The 22,733-nt window shown below is 50.2% G+C and overlaps 1 protein-coding gene across 2 annotated transcripts in view; it reads left to right on the top strand.

Moving 5' to 3' along the window:
• The window catches only part of AGFG2 (ArfGAP with FG repeats 2), a 22,798-nt gene extending 4,184 nt beyond the window's left edge, over positions 1-18,614 (top strand). Inside the window, exons 2-13 of one of the 2 annotated variants that reach the window (XM_077758625.1) lie at positions 5,055-5,148; positions 6,468-6,583; positions 7,658-7,811; positions 8,389-8,554; positions 9,242-9,367; positions 10,057-10,089; positions 14,774-14,894; positions 15,066-15,145; positions 15,309-15,392; positions 16,373-16,501; positions 17,057-17,142; positions 17,417-18,614. In XM_077758625.1, the coding sequence (XP_077614751.1) occupies positions 5,055-5,148; positions 6,468-6,583; positions 7,658-7,811; positions 8,389-8,554; positions 9,242-9,367; positions 10,057-10,089; positions 14,774-14,894; positions 15,066-15,145; positions 15,309-15,392; positions 16,373-16,501; positions 17,057-17,142; positions 17,417-17,476 (1,249 nt within the window). In that variant the 3' untranslated portion in view covers positions 17,477-18,614. The remainder of the gene's footprint in view (positions 1-5,054; positions 5,149-6,467; positions 6,584-7,657; positions 7,812-8,388; positions 8,555-9,241; positions 9,368-10,056; positions 10,090-14,773; positions 14,895-15,065; positions 15,146-15,308; positions 15,393-16,372; positions 16,502-17,056; positions 17,143-17,416) is intronic. The other variant, XM_077758626.1, reaches the window with a different exon arrangement.
• The last annotated feature ends 4,119 nt before the right edge of the window (positions 18,615-22,733 follow it).

Genomic DNA, 22,733 nt, shown 5'->3' with positions numbered 1-22,733 from the left:
ACAGATTCTGAAACAGGCTCCAGGCTCTGAGCTGGCAGTCAGCACAGAGCCCGACGCGGGGCTCAAACCCACGAACCACGAGATCATGACCTAAGCGAAAGTCGGACGCTTAACCGACTAAGCCACCCAGGCGCCCCCCTGATCCAGTTTTTTTTTAATGTCTATTTATTTATTTTGAGAGAGAGAGCACGAGCGGGGAAGGGCAGAGAGAGAGGGAGAGAGAGAAACCCAAGCAATCTCCATGCTGTCAGCACAGAGCTTGATGCAGGGCTCAAACTCACAAACTGTGAGACGATAGCCGGAGCCAAAATCAAGAGCCAGACACTTAGCCAGCAGAGCCACCCAGGTGCCCCCCTAGTTGAAGCACTTTTTTTAAGTTTTTGGGGTTTTGGGGGGTATTTTTTACATTTCAATTTTTTTCTTTGAAAGGGAAGTTCTTTTATCTCCATGGAAGAAGAAGCATAGTGTGGTGCTAAATAACTCCGTACTTTTCCATCCATCTGGATTAGAGAGGTAGATGTGTCCCATCCCTTCATCCCCTTCCACCTCACCTTACATCCAAAGACATAAAAAGAAGGGGAAACAATGTAAAAGAATTGAGAATAACCCTGAGGAGGCACCTGGGTGGCTCAGTCTGTTAAGCATCTGACTTCAGCTCAAGTCATGATCTCACAGTTCATGGATTTGAGCCCGACAGGGCTCTGGGCTGACAGCTCAGAGACTGGAGCCTGCTTCAGATGCTGTCTCCCTCTCTCTCTGCCCCTCCCCTGCTTGCACTCTGTCTCTCTCTCAAAAATAAATAAATATTTAAAAATTAAAAAGAGAGAGAGAATAAGCCCGAAGAGAAAGGCAGAGGATTCTGTGTGGCTCTACATAAGTGGACAGCTGTTTACCATTGTCACTAAGGAAGAACTACAGGAAATGGCTTGAGGCAGGGATTTTAGATTAGAAAGAAGTTTCCTAAAATTAGAGAAATTGAGGCTGGAGGAGAGTAATAGGGAAGCCTTCCTATTAGGGACTAGTAAGTCTCTCTAATAGGGACTTTTTTGGATGATGTTTGGGTCCAAGAACTGCAGCGATTTCGCTGAACCCTGCTCAAAGGCAGAGAACTGGAATCCCGGGAGCAATGAAACCCCATCTGGGGTGTACGAATTTGAACAAGAAATATTCAGAAGTTAGGAGTTCCCAAGTCCAAATCTGGCACAAATGAAAGAACTTGGGTGCTGGGTGGAACTGTTTTTTTCCATTGTTGACCTGACAGAACCTTCTTATCTGAGCAGCTGAGCAGGTTCGAGACTTTCATGAAGCAAGACAGAAGCAAAATATGGGCCATTGTGAGGGTGAGGATCACAGAAAAACAAAAGGTGTGGTATTTGTAGAAATAGTAGCATGCTTGATAGAATCAAAGGGAAGGGAGAGAGAGGCAAGGAGAAAGAACTGGGCGGGCTTTCAGGTTCCTGCAAGTCACTTCACTGCCAATAATTCAGAGCACTTCAAATGCTGGTCAGGTGCCCTGTGAAAGAGAAACTGAAGTTGAAGAAGGCATCTTGATAGGGCTGAGGCTTGAGTCCTAGTAATGTACTTGCTCTCAGTTGGAAAAACATGCCCTATTCTGAGCAAATAAGTTTATCTCTATTTCCCCAGCACCTCCTGGTTAGAAATAACAGAACGGATTCGCTGTGATAACCGAAGGGCAGTGTCTCCTTCCAGCTCTCACTTCTTTTGGGGGAGAACTGAGAGTCATGTTGGGGAGACTGGGTACAAGTTGGAGAGTTGGGTCTGTTTGATCCCAGGCCAGTGACTCAGATCTGGCCCATTGCATGACCCTGCTGTGACCCCAGGGAGACCCAGTACCCCTAGACCATTTGATTGCAGCTACTGGAAGGAAGGGGTTCTTGTTTCTAAATTGCGTCTGTCAGCCAGCAACAGCCTCTCTCTGATTCAGAAACAAATGCTCTGACTCATAGGCCATGTAACTAGGTCCTCTTTCTTCCTGGGCTGCCGAGTGTTGCACTGTAGAGAATTTTCCCTGCCCCCAAACTGTGGCTCTAGTTATACATAATCCAGTCTACAGACATCAAGGTCAGAGCAGTGCTTTTTGTACTGTGCTATGGAAACATCCTGTTCCCTCAGATTCATTTGGCCCAAAGCACCTAAATCACTTATTTTCTCTGCTTTCCCTTCATCCTATCTTCCAACCCCCACCACTCCTCCTCCCCCCTCCCCCAAAAAACACCCTCCGGTCCAAACTCAGCCATAGGAAGTTCTGTTGTTCTAATCATCCCCTCTAGACCGGTGGTGGGTCACCTCCCTCCCCTTCCCCCTACAAGGAAGCACACCTCCCTGTTTACACTTTGCTAACAGTTCCTGGTTGTCCTTTCAGGAAATGTCAACGACCTTTTTGAGATAGGCTTAGAATCTGTTTTTCTAGTGTAAACATAATACATTTTACTTTTCCCATGAACGTTTCTCTTCCTTCCCCCACTGCTTCATCCTGATCAGGCTGTGTGTGCTTGAATGACACCCAACTGTGTTAAGAAGTATCTTTGTCCAAGCTCCTTGGGGCCTTGTAAGCAAGCTTCTGCTATCAAAGACTAGGTCCTATATGATATATAGTGATAAACAACTGTCCTATTGTATCTCCCAAAGTACTTACCATAATACCTTGTATTTTTTTTAATGTTTTATTTATTTCTGAGAGAAAGACAGAGTGAGCAGGGGAGGGTCAGAGAGAGAGGGAGACACAGAATATGAAGCAGGCTCCAGGCTCTGAGCTAGCTGTCAGCACAGAGCCTGACACGGGGCTCGAACCCGTGAACCGTGAGGTCATGACCTGACCCAAAGTCAGACACTTAACTGACTGAGCCACCCAGGCACCCTAATACCTTGTATTTCGGCAAAGCAAATATTTGTTAGTGGGAGGTGGGGCTGGGATCATAGGGATAGAGAGATCCGCTCTGGCTAGACCTCAGAGCAGTCTGGCGTTCTGAGAGAGAAGGGCCTAAGGATTAAGGTGAGTAAAGGGAAGGATGTAAAAGGCTGTCTGGACTCAAAACAAAACAAGGCCATTAGTAAAAGAAGCTTTGGGAAAGAAAACTGGAATATCTCTGAAATGTGATTAGAAGAGAGTCTTGAGGGCAGATCAAGTTTAAGAGCTGTTGTTTGACGTGTAGTTACAAAGCCAAAACCTTGCTTTTGGATATCGCTCCTCTAATCTTTCCTTGGGGCATCAGTCCTCTTTGATATTGTCTTTTAAAGGAGTATTTTGAGACCCTTTACTTAAAAGCCTAAGCGGCAGAATTGCTGAAACTGCCTTCAGTTGTGGCCTTCAGTGTCCTGTCCTTTGTTAGAATCCCATAATCAGTAATTTGTCATACAGAGGGGCTGCACTTTTCACTGTTCACTCTGTACTGTGTCACCTGTCCCCCCCACCCCACCGCCATCATGTACACTAACACGTACACTGCCATTCTTCTAGACTTGCAAGGAACCTTTATTCTGTGTGTGCATGCATAAGCATGAACGTGTATTCTCCCCACTTTTCTCTAGGATTTCCATCTGTTAAATTGTGTTATCTCTTACTTCCCTCTTTGCTTTCTTGATGGCATCAACCAGGACCCTATTCTAGAGTTACTTTTATTTTCCCATCTTGATTTGACCATTTTTTCCAGGGGAGTAAAAGTCTGAAGAAGCCTCGTCATTTGAGACTGTCTTTCCTGCATGTGCCTGTGCTCTTTCACATCGTGGTCCTAGGGTCTGGTTTATTTGTTTTGGTTTGGCCAGTTTTGTTTTCATCTGATGAGTGCCGTAGGTTTACTCCAGAGTAAAACTTAAGCAAAAGGGGAACCTGGCTTAGCGCCAAGTTTCCCTTGTTAGAACACTCCAGAGGGCAGCTGAGTGGGGCAAGGAAGCCTTCTTGTCTACTGCAATCTCCACAGGGCTTCTGTGGGCAGAACTAGACTTCCAGAGAGTTAACAGAACACACAGAGCTAAACACAAAAGCATCACTACAGGATATATGTTCCTAATTCATGCCAATCTCCTGTCTCATGGTTGAACCTGACTTCCTCCTGCTTCATTGAAAGATCTAGGGGGTGGCTGGGTGGCTCAGCCTGTTAAGCGCCCAACTTGGGCTCAGGTCACGATCTCACACAGGCCTGGAGTCCCATGCCCTGCATTGGGCTCTGCACTTACAACTCAGAACCTGGGGCCCGTTTTGGATTCTGCATCTCCCTCTCTCTCTGCCCCTCTCCTTTCACTCTCTGTCTCTCAAAAATAGATAAAAGTGTTAAAAAAAATTTTTTTTAATGTTTTATTTATTTTTAGGAGAGAGAGAGAGAGACAGTGTGAGCAGGGGAGGGTCAGAGAGAGAGGGAGTCACAGACTGAAGCAGGCTCCAGGCTCTGAACTGGCAGTCAGCACAGAGCCCGACGCGGGGCTCGAACCCACGAACCGCGAGATCATGACCTAAGCGAAAGTCAGACGCTTAACCGACTAAGCCACCCAGGCGCCCCAAAAGTGTTAAAAATTTTTAAAGAAAGAAAGAAAGATCTAGAACCCAGATTCTGGACTATTTCTTTTCTCAGAGATCTCTTCCTGAGAGACAAGGACCCTCTCCATCCCTACCACCACACATTCTGTCTAGACAAAGAGGAGGGGCAGCCAGGTCTAAAACAGAGGTAAAACGGGAAATGGGAAGTGGGTACATCTCTGAGTTCCCAGAAGTACCCCCCAGCCTGCAACTTCAACACAGGACCATGAACACAGGACCTTGTGAAGGTAGAGAAGGCTTCTGGATGGGCAGACTCTGCCTTCCCCTCCAGAATGACTGGGATCACAACACATTCTGGACTCTGTCATCCCTGTCTCTCATTAAAAGTCCCCCAAACATTCTTGCTTCTCTTCTTTCCTTGAATTAGGAAGTAGCTTCAGTCAGGGAATTCTACCTGAGCTTAATTTATGTGTTGTTTTATCCTTTCTCCCTCCCCCTCCTCCCATAAACAGACCTGCAACACTAACTGCATTGTACTTCTCTTTCTGTTTCTCTCCCACAGGAGAGGCCTGAACCCCCCTCACCGAGTCAAGTCCATCTCCATGACAACTTTCACTGAGCCTGAAGTAGTATTCCTGCAATCCCGTGGAAATGAGGTGAGCTACCACTGATGGAATGGTTACTGGTGTAGTTGCCCTATTGGCCAGGGGGAGCTTTGCCTCCAGTTTAGAGAAAAATTCTACAGCCTTCTTTTTTGGTTGAGTTTCTTTTATTTTTTAGCCTAAAATGTATCTTATCTTACATATATTTATGTAGTCATAGAATCTTAGTTACACAAATTGTGATTTGTCTAGGCCTTTGTTTGAGGAAACGGGAAGGAGCAAAATCTGTGTAGGGGGTGATCCCTGGACACTCAAGAAAAACTGTCCCTTGACATTTAGAACTCCACACTGATGAGCATTTCGAATTGCCTGGGCCGGCCCCTCTGAGTAAGATCTCCTAGAGCTAGCTCTCCCTACCTGAGCCTCAGCACCCTGGGGCTGATGTCATGTACTTGAAAGTGAGTTAAACTCCTTCCCCAGCTAAATCTGCTGGTCGGAAGACACTGTCCTTGGTCTTAGCAGTACTCCTAGCTTGTGGGTGATTGGCTTACATGGAGGGTACAAACAAGGGAAGGCCTCTGGAGGGTGTCCTAGAAGCCTCAGTTCTGAAAGTTATCCCCCAACCTCATGCAGATTTTTTTTTTAATTAAAAAAAAATTTTTTTTAATGTTTTATTTATTTCTGAGAGAGAGGTAGAGACAGCATGAGCAGGGGAGGGTCAGAGAGAGAGGGAGACACAGATTCCGAAGACAGTCTCCAGGCTCTGAGCCTGCTGTCAGCACCGAGCCTGACACGGGGCTCAAACCCACCAACCAGGAGATCATGACCTGAGCCGAAATCGGGCTCAACTGACTAAGCCACCCAGGTGCCCCATATTTTTTTAAATTTTTTAAAATGTTTTTATTTATTTCTGAGAGAGAGAGAGACAGCATGAGCAGGGGAGGGTCAGAGAGAGAGGGAGACACAGATTCCGAAGACAGTCTCCAGGCTCTGAGCCTGCTGTCAGCACCGAGCCTGACACGGGGCTCAAACCCACCAACCATGAGATCATGACCTGAACTGAAGTCGGATGCTTAACGGACTGAGCCACCCAGGTGGACCCCCTAGATTTAGTGCCCCATAATTCTCATGGCCCTCTATTTTCTTTTATGAGATGTGTCATACTATGTAATGATAAACCTATTTTTATTTATCTAAGGCACGACCTCCCCATTAGATGGTCAACTCTGTGAGGACAGGGATCATGTCTGCTTTGATCTTCATCCTATGTCTGTGCTTAATAAATATGTATTGATAAATACACTGGAAGTGGTATCATTCCCATTTCATGCTTTCTGCCTGAACTCCTCTGCCACCTGACCCCATTCCTTTAGGTTTGCAGGAAGATTTGGCTGGGTCTTTTTGATGCTCGGACATCATTAATACCAGATTCCAGGGATCCTCAGAAGGTGAAGGAGTTTCTCCAGGAAAAATATGAGAAGAAGAGATGGTAAGGAGAAGGAAAGAGATTGCTATGGAGACGCGTATCCAAGACATTCTTTGTTTGACAGGCCAGTTTCCAAACTTGAATTGGGGCTTCTCTCAAGAGGCCAGACTTGGGTTGAGTGTGTTCCGCCCGGATTCAGTTAGGGCCCAATTCTGACTTCAAAGTAATAAAGCTACCTAAAAGGACAATTTGTTCCCAGTCACTACCCTTGCAGATTTGATGCCCCTCTTTTGGGGAGACATTAGACTGCTTGGAGGGGGTGCTGGGCCTGTGGGGGTGTGGGTCAGGTTTATAGCTCAGCTGGGGCTGTAGATGCAGAGAAGCAGCTGGAAGCATCTCCTAGAGTTTTGTGCTTTTACCTCATCATTTCATCCATGATTTATCTGTGTGTTCTGTTTTCCTGGTGACAAAAACAGCATCTCTCTCCTCCCTTGCCTTTTCTCTCCCCAGGTGGCACTTCCTAGCGTCTGATCTTAGGGCTGTGTGCATGTCGAGGGGTAACTATAGGGCAGAGAAGAGAATGCAGACAGCAAGGGGATTGTTATGGACATAACAGCATTTTGGAATCCCTCCTGGGATCCTCTGGATAAAGAAGATACTTCCAGAGTAAAAGACCACATACACTGAAGTGGCAGGGATTTTATCAGAAGTAGCAGGAGCTAGCAGGATAGATTGTGAGCACTTAGAAGATGAGGTTGCAGAAACTTTTATGTGGGGCTGAGAAAGAGGGACCTGCAGAAACACCTAGGAAATAAAAGGAAGTTGGAAAATAGGATTGCCTGTCCAGCAGCATTATTGAGGGGTTATCATTTGAAACCCAGATGGTTCGACGTCAGAAAGAGAAAGGAGAGAAAAACAGACACAAGTCAGAAAAGAATGGGCTTTTGATAGTAAAGGGGACTCTCAAGATGGGCAGAACTTTGCTGAGTTACTAAATTCCCTTCAGTTCAAAAAAGAGAATTAGAGCGACAAGGAGAAGGGACTTGGACTTCTGTCACCTGTGCTTCCCAGGTGCCTAAGCTGAGCATGGCCCATGGTGTCACCCCCTCCTTTCAGCCTGACTATTCTTTCTCAAAGGTATGTCCCCCCAGACCAAGTCAAGGGGCCCACTTATACCAAAGGCAGTGCCTCCACTCCCATCCAGGGCTCCGTCCCGGAAGGGAAGCCCCTGCGGACTCTCCTGGGGGATCCCATGCCATCTCTCTCCGCTGCTGCCTCCACCTCTAGCCAGGTAACTCTCAGATGTGCCCTCCAAGACTAGTTGGGGTTTTGGGAGACAGGGCTGTTGGTTTTCTAAATCCTATTCCCTGGACTTAGCAGACAGCAGTATAGGAGATGCGAGTTGGTTCTCAGTCCTGCTGTTACCCATGTCTTAGACTCCCCTTGGACTCCTATGTTTTGGTAGAAAGACCTGCAGGAATATCACCCAACAGGAAGTGATATTTAGGGAAGTCAGAATATCAGCTTCAAACCTGACCATTGCTCCAGGGAAACACAGAAGGGGCCAGGACACTGCCTGAGCACCAGGTCCAGGGGGACTGTTGGCCACATCCCTGTGTATCTCAGGGTTACCTTCACTGGCGGGCTCTAAAATGTATGGCTCTGGGAACTGGTGTACTGAGAAGACAGAGGAGTTAGGTGTGTGAGGGGCTAAGGCTTCTTCTGCCCAGGAAAGTCTCTCAGTTGAGGGCAGTTTCTCCCTCTCTTCTCTCTCCACTTGCCTATCTGGGGGCAGCCTAGGAAGCCATACAGGGGCCGGGTCATGTCTGGGACTCCAAGTGCTCTATGTCATGCCTTCTCCTCTCAAGTCTGTCAGTCAGTCTCAGCCTCGGACATCCCAGCCCCGGAGCTCCCAGCCACCTCCCCACTCCTCAGTCAAGAAGGCCAGTACTGACCTGCTGGCTGACATAGGTGGAGACCCCTTCGCTGCTCCCCAGATGGCACCAGCTTTTGCTGCATTCCCAGCCTTTGGGGGTAAGTGGGACTTGGGATGACAACTTTCTTGCAACATATGTACACAGGACACAAAGAATTCACACCCTTGGAGTGACCAGGTTTCATCTGGCTCTAGCTCACTTCACACAAATGACTGGTGATGGTAATTCTGGAGCATCAAGGCTGGGAAATTTGGGGTCAAATGAGTATGGCCAGGATTATGTGTGCACGTTTGACCAGAAAACATTACACTTGGGAACTCCTAGCACTTCCTTTTAGAACACTGGAAGTAGCCTTTTTATTACTTTCTTTTACTGTTAAAATGGGGGCAGGGGGATTGTCTTGTGTTCCATTTCCCCTGGCCTCTTCCCAAAATTCAGCAATAGCCAACAGATGGTTGAATAAACCGGTGTCTAGTTTCCATTTTTCCTTTCAGGCCCCTTCCCCCACCAAAACCTTTTTTTTTTTTTTTTACGTGATTCAGCGCAATCTAGGCCCTGAAGAAAATGTTAATGCCTCATGAAGTAAGGATAAAAAGTGGCAGGGAGTGAACCTGGAAGCCTCTGAGATCCCCCTCTGCCCAGGTCCCTGCCATCTCTCCCTGCAGAGGACCCTGTAGAAAGGCAGATGTCCCATCAGTGGCCTTTGGCCTTTAGAATTAGTGTATATTATATCAGTTATGTGTACATTTTATATATACAGCATTTATATCCCCTCCACCTGTAGGCCAGACACCTTCCCATGGAGGCTTTGCCAACTTCGATGCCTTTGGCAGTAGCCCCGGCTCTTCTGCGTTTGGAAGCATTCCTCCAGCTGGCCAAGGCCCATTCCAAGCCCAGCCAACACCCACAGGTAAACTTTGCCCTGCTCTCTCCAGGGCCCCTTCTCTGTTCCAACTGCGTTCAGTCTTCCACATCCATGCATTGCCCTTCATTCGCATCCGCACCAACCTAGAGAACTAGGCAAAGGAGACAGAGGATGAAAAGGAAGAGAGGGGAAGGAAGGAAGAGAGGGGTCTGATGAGATTCTTGCCAGGAAGAGGGGCCCTTCTCCATTTTGTTATGTAAAGAGAGCAGCCGAATTGCAGCAGGAGTCATGCAGGGTGGGCATAGGAGGTCAGAACCAGGAAGTTCGGAAGTCCCCAGTCCTCGAAAAGTCAAGAATGGACATGACTTTTCCTCTAGTGTTCTCTGAAGGCCCGTGTTGTACACTGCCCAAAGTGCAAGGGCTGGGTCAAAGTCCAAGGTAGTCTCCAGAAATTCACCCATCCCTATTAGATCAGGAGCCTATAAACTGTGTTGTGTTGTGAAAGAGACCCTAAAGGCAGTTGCCCTAAAGCATCTGGTTCCTCCCTAAGTCCCCAGACATTAAGTCTTCATAGCTTTGGGGCAGGCCTGTTACCGTTGCACATCCTGGACACAGGGGAGGGCAGCCAGAGTGCCATAAAGACTCAGTGTCTAGGGAAAGCCAGTGACTGACGCTTTCTCTTTCTCCCTTCCCCTACCTACCCGCCTTGCCCCCTTCTCCACCCTCACTGCCAGCCAGTCGGATGCTAACTGGAAGTTACAGCTTTGGTGAGTTACTCTTCCCACCTCACAGCCCACTCGAGGTAGAAGCCTATCTTAGGCCCTCTGAGCCGAGAGCTTTGAGGTCTGGAAGGAACCCTTCAAATTTAGCCATTTTACAGATGAAGCAGTCTAGCAGTTTCCCTGCCCTGCAGCCCACAGCGTGGCAGAGCTCGGCCGAGAGCCCAGACTTCTGGACTCTCACTCTGCCCACAGTCTTCCCACTGTGCCACCGTGAATTGTCTGGTTGCTTTTGTTTCTATTTTATTTTATATATTTTTTGAATGGGACAAGGAGAGACATTTTATATCGATAAAAGTTAAAATTCACAAGGACATTCTCACGTTACAAACTTAAAGTACCAGAGCAGGGTAGCCTTGAAAGTCATAAAGCAAAAACTATTAGACACAGTGAAAATCTAGTAAAGCAACAGAGAGGGGGCCGATAGCAGACTCACAAGATTTTAATAGATAAAGTAGATGGACAAAAAAGGAAGAAAGGTGGCCATTTGAGTAATCCTTGAACAAGTTTGACCTAGTAAATATAAGTAGAACTTTGTAATCAAAAGATAGAATTTTCAAACACAGAACCATTTTATAATTGGACCATGGACTAGGAGACACCACATAAATTTCTTATTTATTTATTTGTTTGTTTATTTGTTTATTTTCAGAGAGAGAGAGCACAAGCAGGGAAGGGGCAGAGAGAGGGGGAGAGAGAGAGAATCCCAAGCAGACTCTGTGCCATCAGCACAAAGCTCGATGCGGGACATCCTTTAAGCCCATCCTTAAGGCATGAAACTGGGAAAAGATAATTACAATATGGAAGACAGACAAAAAGCTAACAACCATCATGTGTTTTTTTTTAAACTCCAATCAGTAAGAAAGAATAGGATAATGAGCAAGGGACACAAGCAGATAATACCCAGGGGGAAAAAAAAGTGAAAACGTTCCCAGCCTGACTAATCAAGGAAAATGTAAATTAGGGTAAGATAATAATTTTGCACATTATATCCACAAAAATTTTAAAGGTGATAACGGCGGGTAGCATGTGGGAAAATTGGCCCTTTTATATACTCTCAGTAAGAATGTAAATTGGTACAAAAATGTACCAGTGTAGCAAGAGAGAAGTGTTCCTGGGAATGAGAGCCCAAAAGGAAACAGCCTGTACAAGGTCTGCTCAGAAATGCATTCCTGTCACAATCAGTTGATGTAAAGAGAGAACTTAGAGCCAACCTTTAAAGGAGAGAAAGAAGGTGTCAGCCCCTGAGCCCCCTCCCTGGCTATACCTGGGATGAACTTCTGTCCAGTGTTGGGTCATCTCAGAAAGCAGATAGTCTGCAGCCAGCCAGAGCCAACCAGCCTTTCCAAGGCTTCTGCCCTTGCTAGGAGCATCCCCATACCATCTCTGTGAGGAAGGCAAGATCTCCATTTTGCAACTGAGGAAACCGGCTCAACGTGGCCAGTGACTTGGCCGGAACCAATGGCAGATCCCATTCACCATGATCACACTGTGATCACGAGGGTGGTTCTGTGAGTGTGACATAGAGAACCATGGGGTATGAAGTAGGGAGAATTGGGTGTCCTTTCTGACAAGCCTGGTTGTATTTTTATGTTTCTGAGGGGGAGTATGGAGAAGGGAGGTTTCTAAAACTGCAGTTGCCCCTGAAAACTGCTGTAAGGCATGTATACCAATCCAGCTGCAGGGAGTGAGGCTCTGGAGGTGTAGNCTGAAACAGGCTCCAGGCTCTGAGCTGGCAGTCAGCACAGAGCCCGACGCGGGGCTCGAACCCACGAACCGCGAGATTATGACCAAAGCGAAAGTCGGACGTTCAACCGACTAAGCCACCCAGGCCCCCCAGTCGACCTCCTTTTTGAAAATGGGCCGAAAGTGCAGCATCTGGCCACCTGAGCAAGGGCCGGCTCTGCCCTCTAGTGTCCTCAAGGAGGCACAGCTCGGCTGCGGGACAGGACAGCGCCTCCCCCAGCCTGGGAGCTCCCTGACAGGAAGGCCCCAGAGCAGGACTGAAAGAGTCTGACCTAAGTGATGACTGGGAGCTGTGTTCACTCAGAAATTCCACATACCCTGAGTCATACCCAGGGAAAGGCCCGGGCGGCTCTGAGAAGAAGATTCAACCTTAGCCTGCTGGCCTCCCAGCCTTCCTGACGGCCAGTGGAGTGGAGAGGACTGACACCAAGTGTGCTTAGTGGCATGATAGCCTAGCACTTGTTCCTGTAGAAAGTCCAGGGGTTGAAGAAGGGAGTGGCTGAGGCAAGCGCTGGCACTCAGGAAGCAGCCCATCCTTGGAACCTCACAGCTGGCAGGCCCTAGGCACCTGCCTTCCCTGCTAGACTCTGCTTCTCCTATCAGAGCCCGAGATGCCCAGCACGGAGAAGGTCCCCTTCACAAAGGGCTTTAGGAAAATACACCCTTACCCTTTGAGGAAGGAGGAGCATGATAGCTCTGGGGCCCTCAGAAAAAAATCCCCAAACTTAGGAGAAACCAGGCTGAGGTTTGAACGGTGGCAGGGAACAGATATGAGAACAAGCCTGGCTTTGCCGTTTCTCCCTTGCCTTATGTCTTTATCCTTTCCTTTTTCTTCCTCTCATCTCTGGGGGGGAAGTTTCTTCCGTTGTGAGGGTTATCCATTCCTCCTTCCCCTTCTCTACAGGGCTTTTGCCATCAGCTTTTTTATCTGAATTTCACCTCTGCTCTTTCCACTTAGCCATCATATTTCCCTTTCCCCACAAATATGTGCCAAGTTGCCCAACCTACGGATGTTTCTGCTGCTTTACCCAGGCTCGGCTGCTGTCTCCCCTGCTCTCTGTGGCAAAGAGGAGTCTGTGGCCTTCACTTATTCATTTTTTTATTGCCCCATTTTCTCTTTCTCTCTCTTTTTTTTACACACTTTATGACATAATATGCATATTGGTCTGCACCTTGATTTATTTTTTAACTGAACAGCACTGCTAAGATTTTTTTTATCAGCACATGAAGAGTTTCCTCATCATTTCTTTATGGCCACACAATAATCCTGCTTATGTATGTACCGTAATTTATTTTCATTAGTCCCGTGTTGGTGAATATTTAGGATGAATGATAACTATTAGGTCTTTGGCTATTAAACAGTGCTGCAGTTAATAACCCTCCATGTGTCATGTTTTGCACATTTGCAACTTCTCTATCTGTAAGAAAATTCCTGGCAATGGAACTGATCTAGTGGGGAATACAGCTGATACAGAAGTAAACAAAACTATGTCACTGCAGAAATCTCAAGTGCTATGAAGGCAAAGAATGAGGTGTTATGAGAGGAAAACCAGGCTCTAGTTCACACTGAGGTCAGGGAAGGCCCGTCTGAAGACCTGATTCCATTAAGCTGGAAGGGTGAGCAGGACCACAGGTGGGGTCCATTGTTCAAGGCAGACACAGAGCATGTGGGAAGGCTGGAGCTGAGAGTCCAGGGAAGGCTCTTGTTCACTTGTATTTATGATCTGAACCAGCCACCACATTTCCTTTGAGACCTTGTCTTATTTCTCTTGACCTCAGAAATAGTTTCTTATATCAGAGGCTATGATAATACATCACATCTGTTGTTATGCTTTACAGATTTCAGAACACTTTCACTCACCTCAGGGGTCTTCACAGCCACCCTATGAGAGGACAAGAAAAAATGGGCTCAAGAGAATAAGATGGTTTGCTAAGGTCACAGCAGTAGCCCAACTAGTAGGGCCCCAACTAGAGTCCATTTCTTCTGACTCTACCTATCACAGAGTCATTCAGCAAACAATTCCTGAGCGCTGTCACATGGCAGACACCATGCAAAATGTGTTTCCCTTCAGAACTAGTCTCCCAGCACTCAGAACAATCAAGCCTTTTCTATCTGCAGCCTCATTTTACCCTCACAGCAGCCCAGAGTGGCTGACAGAATCCCATCATCAAGCTGAGACTGAGGCACACAGATAAAGAGGCTTTCTCCAAATGACAGGGCCCCAGGCCTCTTCCCCAGAGATGAGATTGCTCAGGATTTCTTGGACTTGCTCCTCAGGCTGTTTTGTAAGCCTCCCACGTGGTGCTTTTTCTTTTTAGATGTGATGACCAGAGAGGGCAGGGGAACTTAAGTCAGCCCTGATCTAAGCTCCTGGCTGGGGGGGCTTCCGAGAGGGGCCAGCTCTGGTGGGAGTGGGAGCCCTAGCTGACTGCTGGAGATCTCTGTTTGGCACTGGTCTCCACATTCCAGGAGCGAGCAGCTCCCAGTGTCTGAGCCTTTCTGCCCTTCACAGCTCCTCCCCCATCCCCTCTACCTGCCCCTTCATTCCTGTGATTGATCCATAAATGGAATGCTGGTTTGAGGAAAGGACAGACATGTCCACATCTTGAGGAAAAAAATGGGAACTGTTAAGTCAAACTGGAGCAGCAGGGACAATGACCTGACACACAGAAGAGCTGCCTTCTCTCAGCAGTGGCAGCTTTGAATGCCAGGGAGATTGAGAATGCCTGAGTACCATGTGGACTAGAATTCTCGGTTGGAGTCAAGGCCCTCTGAACTGGATAATCGGGGGGCAAATGGCTCAGAGAACCCAGCCCCTCATGCCATCACTCTGCTGCTTCTCCCCTGCTCTCCACCTCCATCTCTTCTGCCCCTTCCATCCTGCCTCACTGAGCACCCCCTGTTCTATTTCCTGTCATTGCCCAGGGAGCAGCCAGGTGACTCCATTTGGTGCCTCTCCTCTTGCACCTGCCGGTCAGCCCAACAGCCTCGCAGATATGGGCAGCCTCCTGGGGCCCGGAGTGCCAGCTGGAGGTGTCCCTGGCAGGTAGGTCCAGACCTCAGGGAGTATGCCTTAGGGCAGGAGAGCCTCACTTTTCCCAGCCTGCTTGGCTCCTCCCGTTGGGCAGGACGGGGTTTGCCATCTCCCCGTCCCTTGCCCAGCTTCTGTACTTGGTCCTGGGTGTCCTGCACGCTGACTTCTCTCCCCGTGTCGCAGCATCTTCGGGATGGCCGGCCAGGTCCCCACGTTCCAGTCAGCCACAGCTGGTGGAGGCGGCACAGGGCTTGCCTTTGGAGGTGAGTCTTGCCTGCAGAGACCTGGGAAAGGGATCCAAGGCCACGAGGAAACGGGGGTGGAGAGAGAGCACACTGAGAAGAGTGCTGTCATCTCAGTACTAACCAAATAAGAAAAGAGTAACCCTCTCTCTCTCCCACCTCTACCCCCTGCCACCCTGAGCAGCCTCCACCAACCCTTTCACAGCGCCTGCTGCTCACCCCCAGCTGCCTCCCACCAACCCATTCCAGCCTGACGGCCTGGCCACAGGTAAGCCCCCAGACCCAGGGCTCGGATTCCTCTCTCTCTTCTCTCTCTCTTTCTCCCTCACTGTCTCTCTCCCCCTCACCCCCCCCCACCACCACACACACACACATACACACGCATGCACGCACCCCACTGTTGGGAGGAGTGGAGGCAGCCTCACTGGGCAGCTGTGGTCCTCCTGAAAGTCCCCCTCTCACCCTTCACCAGGCCAGAGCTGGTGTAATTTTCAGGCCACCTAGTGGGCAAAGATCGGAAGCACCCAAGTCCCAGAATCAATATCAGGAAACACTGCTCCTTACCAGAGCTGGTTCTGAAGGTTGAATGACAGATGTGGCAGCGACTCTCCTTTCCTGCCCCTGAGCAGTATCCCTCCAGGCCCCCAGCCTCTCTCCCTCCTGCATCCCACTTGCAACCTTGCCCCTGGTACCAGCTCTCTGGCTCTCTCGTCAGCTAGTCCATCTGCATTCCTCCCCAGCCTCAGCTTTTCTCTCTTCCAAGGCCTGCTCACCCCACCCCCTGCCATTCTGTTGTTGTCATTATTGTTCTCAAAAACCCCAGGCCAGGAACACAGATTGATAACAGCTAGCAAGCTGACCCATTGCTGAGTGCTTTACACCCATTATTTGCTTTTTATAGCAGCTCTAGGAGAGAAGAGGGTCCCAGTTTTATCGTTGAGAAAACTGGGCACACAGGGGGCTCATCCAGGGGGCTCATCGTTTGCTTTAGTTGATGCAGTTTGACAGGTAGCCGGAAGCTGTCCCCAGTTCCATGCCCCACCATGGCCTCTATGGCGCAAGCTGCAGGTACAGGAAGAGGCAGGTTTGCCAGGCTGCATAAAAGCGGAAGGTCTCAGTCAGGGTACTTGTGCGGGGTACCTCTGGTTAAGGAATAACCATATCCCCATCTCGGAGAGATTTAGGAAGAACTGTTCTCCAGCCTGCCTTCCAGAACTTCGCCTGAACTTCATGTCCCTCGTTCCACAGGGCCCAGCTTTGGGATGAGCAGTGCTGGGCCTAGCTTCCCCCAGACAGTGGCACCCACCAGGGCCTTTGTTGGCACCTTCCCACCACCGCTGTTCCCCCCACAGACCTCGATGACTCAGCAGCAGAATGGTAAGGGATTCAGACCACACCCTCCTCTCTTACCCCCATTCCCTACCCCCAGGGATGGGGTGGGGGTGGATGGGGTGATGAATATTAGGAATATTTGGGAGCCAGACCTCTGAGCTAGTTCCCTTTTGGACCAGTAGGGGGGACCAGAGAAGTCACCGACCTTCCTGTGTCCTCTGACTGACTGCTCTGTACCCTTATTCCCTGACTTTATAAAGGCCCACTCTTTTTTTTTTAATGTTTATTTTTGAGAGAGAGAGCACGGGAAGGGGTGGGGCAGAGAGAGAGAGAGAGAGAGAGAGAGAATCCTAAGCAGGCTCCTCACTGTCAGTGTAAAGCCAGATGCGGGACTTGAACCCACAAACTATGAGATCATGACCCAAGCCAAAGTTGCATGCTCAACCAACTGAGCCACCCAGGCGCCCTTAGAAAGGCCCAGTCTTGCTGCCACTGTATGAGGTAGTAGTGCCTGCCCTACAGGAAGGCCAGATGTGCCTGGTCAACACCAATGTGAGGGGCAAGGCTTATGGCAGCTGAGTTTTTGCTCTTGCTTCCCAGGCTCTTCCTTCGGTGACTTAGGGTCAGCCAAGCTGGGTCAGAGGCAACTCAGCCAGCCATCTGGGACATCCACCAACCCCTTCATGGTGAGTGCCAGCAGGGCCTCGGTGTGGGGTATGGCCTCTCTCTGAGAGCCAGGCACAGAATCCTTCTGGAACAGGGCAGTGTGGAATGGAAGCCCTGCCTTAGTCAGGGGGCCCACACTCCCTCTCTCCGACTCGCCTCTGCTCACTGACTTGCCCACAACCCTCACCACAGTAATTCTGGGGGAGAAAGGAATCCTGGGCTGCATTTTTTTCTGTGGCCTCTGGCTTTTCTCCCCTAATCCTCTAATTTGTGGTTGTTGTTGTTTCTTTCCAGACTGGATCCTCATCAAGCCCGTTTGCCTCCAAACCTCCAACCACCAACCCATTTTTGTAGCACTATGTCCTGGGGGGGGGTCTCTTCCCTGCCCTCTGGGGCCCCTCTACTCCCAGGAGCTCTGGTGACCATTTGCCTGTGGCATTTTTGTGGGTCTGAGACCAGAATGGGCCTTGTTTTGTAGGGAAGGGGTCTTGGGGATGGTGGAGGTGCTAATGCTTTGCTTGAAGCTTGCAGATAAAAGGGCAGCTTCCCATCAGCTTGCCCCCAAGGCTTCCTTCCTCCCATCTTCCCTCCAGCCCCAACCCAGGCAGGAGGCCTATGAAGAGAGAAGTCAGGGCCTAGCCTTGAGGAGCAATGGCGTTTGATTTCTCAAATTATTAATTATGATGACAATAATCCTCCTCTCCTGCCTGCAGCATACATAGTGGTCCCTTCACTCGCAACCCTATGGGCGAAGGAAGCTGTGGGCAGAGACTGACCAACATTCCCCTGTGGGAGCAAGCTTTCTCCCGTGTCCAATGCATCAGTGCTGGTCTGCTTGTGGACAGAAGCACAGTGGGAAAAGTAGGGTCAAGGTGGAAATGAGGCATGGTGTTGACCTGGGATGGTAATCAGACAGGCTGAGAAAGCTGGGTGTGGGGGGCTCTGCCTTTTCTCCCTACCCCCATGGGGCAAGGAGGCCCGCCCTCCATGTTTTTGCTTTCCTGGCTCCCTCCCTCATCCTGGTACTCAGGATGAATAGTTCTACCTACATACTTAGACATGCCCAACTCCTGTCAAGCACTTTAGTTAGCTGTGGTGTCATGTTTGGATACCAGTGTTTTATATTTATACATAGAGAATTTTCTAATATAGTCTATTATATACACACACACACACACACACATAGAGACATAGACACACACACACACACCCATTCTCCTGCTCCCAGACAGCTCTTTTACGTGGGGAATGGAATGAATCCCCATCTGTGCCTCGACCAGCAAAGCCGGAGCTCCAGTGGTTGGTGGGGAGAGCAGTCACAAGTCCTGATCACCCCAGAGCCTGGGCTTTTCCAGGAAAAGGCTTTGTGCAATTGGCTGGTTTTTTTCCTTTCTTTTTCCCATGTGCCTCCCCCACCCCACCGCAAAAATCTCTGCACCAAAGCTGTGGCAGGCAATGTTGGAAAAGAACTGCATTTGAAAGAAAAAGGAAATGGCTCTAGCGGTCTTGCTTTGGGTTAGTTTGAGGCACACACACACACCCCCACCCGCCATGTGGCAGCTGGGTCAGTGAAGATGATGCTGCTGTTGGCCAGGGATGGGAATTTCTTTCTGGACATGGTGGGAGTCTCCGTCTGAACTGGAGTCCCAGTTAGCAGTGGGAGAAAGTGCAGTGGGAATTAGGTGGCTGCAGGGAAGGGGGTAACTGGGGTGTGTAGGAGGGTGCCAGAGGAGGAAGTGCCAGCATGGAGACAGCCTCATCTGAATAGACCCAGTAGACCACTCCCAGGTGGGGTGCATCTTCAGCCCCTCCCCAGACTGTTTTCACCTGAGGATGTTATGTCAACAGCCATGGGGTCTCAGCTGTTTGTGTGGTGACAAGGTAGCCAGCGTGGGTTAAACACCTCATGTGGCAGAGGAGAGGCCCAGCACTCAGCCTTGCTGTCAAGAGAGGTTCGTCCCTTTTCCACATTGCACAGGGACTCTGACCCTGCAGCTGTTCATTCTTGGGATTCACTGGGTCTTTCCACCCAGTGACCTTTAACAGCAGAACAGCAAGGAGAGATGGGGCTGTATTATCACTTTATTTACTTTGAAGACTTTTCTGGAAATATTTCCAGCTGCTGCTATTCGCCCAGCCAGGCATGGCCTCCCCACCATTGTCAGGCTCAGAATCCATCCTGTCTTGGGTCTGTGTTCCCACTTTCCCAGCCCCGTCCCTCCCTCCCATCACCTGGTGGATCTCCCAGCATGGATCACCATCCCTTTTCCCTGGGTTTTTCATATTGTGTCCCCTTCTCACAGTATTTTTCTCTGTCACTCTTGATTACCTCTCTGTCCCTGTCCCTGTTTCCCATTTTCTCTGCTTAGAGCCAGGAAGCCGAGGAAGCTGGTCGGTTGTATGGTAGGAGGAGGAGACTTTTCTTACTTTCCCCCAGCCACCCCCAACCCCTCTTCCTAACCAAAAGCACCAAGGTTTGGAGGTGAAATTGAAAGGACCCTTGCTGTTTCACACTCCCGTGGTTTCTCAAGGATCTCCTTACTGCCTGGTGCCTGGGCCCAGGACCTCCCTGCAGTCCCCCCTCCTAGCGTCCTGGGCACTCTGTCCAACATGGACTCCAGCCAGCTCACTGGCCAGGGCAGGATGACCAATCAGAGAAGTTACACTGGGTCAGCCTTCAACTCCAGGACAGAATACTTGAGTTCCCTGGGCACAGGCCAAGACTAGGACCGCAGCTGCCTCTGTTGGCGCAGAGCAGCCACAGTGCTGCCTCCGTGGGGCCTCCTGTGTCCAGGTGAGCAGCAAAGAATGGAAAAATCCCTGGCCTGACAGAAAATGTCTAAATGACTGGGCTGTGTTCCTCCCACCCCACCCCAGGGGGTGCTTGCACGACCCAGCCTGGGGGTTACAAATCTGAACCCCACCGCAGGCACACTATGGAGGCTCCCACTGGCTTCTGACCAAATCCTCATGTCCCTCTGGCCAGTGCTGTGACAGAGCCCTGCAGACAACAGTCCTCTGGCTTGGCCCCAGCCTTCAGCATATCACCTGCCCCTGCGGGTGAGAAAGCAGGAGCCAGTCTCCAGGACTGTGAAGAACTCCATTCCCTCCACACTGGAGCCTGGGAGCCATGGTGAGGGAAGGCTGAAGGAAGGAGATGATGGTGTCCCTGCATCCCCCCTCCACAGAGTGGAGAGAACTTCAGATGGGGGAGGAAGAGGCTGACAGGAACACCCCAGGCTTAGGATCCCATTCTCCTCCTTGTAGGTTCCTCTCGCTGTTAACAAGATTCTTCCATAGGGATTTAGAATGTGGAGATCCCATCCCATGGCTACCCTGCACCCTGCAGAAGGATGCACAGGTAGGCCCCTCAGGTTGGGAGTGGTCTTCTCACCAGCAGAGCTAAGGTTCTGCCGCTTCCTGTCCCTGGAGGGCAAGTGGAGTTACCAGGGCAACAGGCTAAAATAAATCTTGTCTAGGGAAGGCCAAGGGCAATGTTGTTGCTAAGGCAACTGATTAGGCCAGTGTTTGGCTCCAGGTTTTTCCTGGTACCCAGCAGGCTAGATCACCTGGCACTGATTACCACTGTTGCCCAGAACCCAAGTACTCCGATCCCTGCTGCTTCCTGCTCTATCCGTACCCAGCACTTAGGGTTTCAGTGACACAAGGTGGTCTGGAGCTGGACTCTGTGACAGCAGCTGTGAGTTCACAAGGACTGGGGGCGGGGGGTGCCGCACGGTGGCCTGGTCGATGCAGAGTGAGAAGGAGTAGGGATGAAGAGGCCCTCTGTGGATAGCTTCAAATCAAGCCTGGAGAATAAGGCTCCAGGCCAGGAGCGCCACAGGTCCTTAGGCCCTGTTCCTCAAAGCAGCACTGGGAAGGGGAGGGGCCTGCAGATCCCTTTTGTGTCCTTGCTACTTTGCACCTGGTACATGTGTCAAGGCCACACTGGAGGCAATGGCCTTTAGCACACTTCTGTTTTGGTGGCCACTTACGGAACCATCACATACCTGCCTCTCCCTGGTCAACATCCATCAATAGTGGTGGCTGNGGGGCCCTGGCCACCACCTGCCTCTAGCCAGATGCCTATCCTCATGATGCTGGTTGGCTCCCTGCATTTCCCCCTCAACATGATGATGAAAGGCTATTTGAGGATCCTAACTTCCACACACAGTGCACCTTTGGCTTCTCCAGTATTCCAGAAGAGTCTTCCTCACAGGCCTGGGAAATGGAGAAGCGTGGGTGGTAAGCCCTGCCCTCCCAGCTCAAGCTGTCGTGGCCTATGGACTAGTCTGAGAAAAAGAAGCTTCCCTTGCTTCAGTATTCTTGCTATATCTCCTTCCCTACCTAACCGCCCTCCCCATATACCATTTATAATAGGTTTAAGACTCAGTTGCCCACTTCCCCTCCTCGACCTTCACCAACCCCCCCCCCTCCCGCCTTTAGCTATCTTACTTGCCATGAGAGTGATAGCCAAAGTCCTCTAAGGCTCCCACCCATGTGTCAACTTCTGGTGGTGTGTCTTGCAGAGTATGTGATGACAAGCCCCATCATCCAAGCAGGAGTTGTGGTCCTTGCAAGGGTCAGAAAAGGGTGTAAAATGTCTGAACCCCATCTCCATCTCAAATCTCTTAGGATGGGGTTCCCCCACCAGAGAGTCTGCACCTCTGGTCAGAGCCTTCAGATGGCTCATGGTGGCATTTTGGGACAGTGGTGGTAAGAAGGGACGGAGGGCAGCAGGAGGGCAGTGCCCCTGAGAGATGGTGTCTTCCTCCGCGGGTTCTCCTCCAATGTCCCCTTGACTGGAATTCTGGTGGAATGGTCTATGCACAGAGACCAATCCAGAAGTTAACTTATCTGAAGAACCCTCCTATCACCCTAAACCCAGAGAGAAACTAAACCTTCAACTCTTCTGAAATCAGCACAGCCCAGTGATTGGTGGCCCTGGCTCCTAGGCTGGCTTGGGAAGGAAAGATACAAAACCTTTCCTGGGTGGGAACGGGGGACACAGGAGCCGGACGCCTAGATCCTGAGTGGCCAGTGGCAGGAGCAAAAGGCGGTGCTGCTGTAAGGGCGGTCCCCTAATTGACCCGACTGCGGACTCTTGCGCAGTAGCCTCTGACACAGTTCCACTCACATTCGCCTCACTTGGTCGCTCCCCTGGCAGTCAGCTCGGATCCGTAGAGCCGCCCACACACTCCCCGCCTCTGCAACCCCAGCCCAAGGGTGGTTGGGGTGGGGTGGAGGCTGCCTCTCCCAGCCTTCCCCATCAGACTTCACAGCCCCCGGTGCCCAGCGCTCCGGCCGCACGAGGGTTAACCTCGCGGGGGGTGGGGACTCTGGAGCGGTAGGCAAAGGGAGGGAAGGGACACCAGGCGGCCCAAGGCGTGGGGAGCGCCGGGCCGGGCAGCTACTGGGGTACACGCTGCGCGTAGCAAGAGGCCACCGCAGACCCCAGGCCCCAAACTTCAAGTCGGAAGCTGAGGTGAGACGCTGGGCATAAAGACAGGTGGCAACCTGTTAGGACGCTGCCCCCCTCCCTGGAGACGGCCACCTCCACCCTACCAAGTCTCAAGCCCCTACTCCGGCCACTATATTGCCTTTGGCCCAT

Source organism: Crocuta crocuta, unplaced genomic scaffold (assembly GCF_008692635.1).
Source record: "Crocuta crocuta isolate KB4526 unplaced genomic scaffold, BGI_CrCroc_1.0 scaffold273, whole genome shotgun sequence".
Classification (NCBI taxonomy): Eukaryota; Metazoa; Chordata; class Mammalia; order Carnivora; family Hyaenidae; genus Crocuta; species Crocuta crocuta.
The sequence above is the reverse complement of the archived record's forward strand: the minus strand, read 5'-3'. Positions and strand labels throughout refer to the sequence as shown.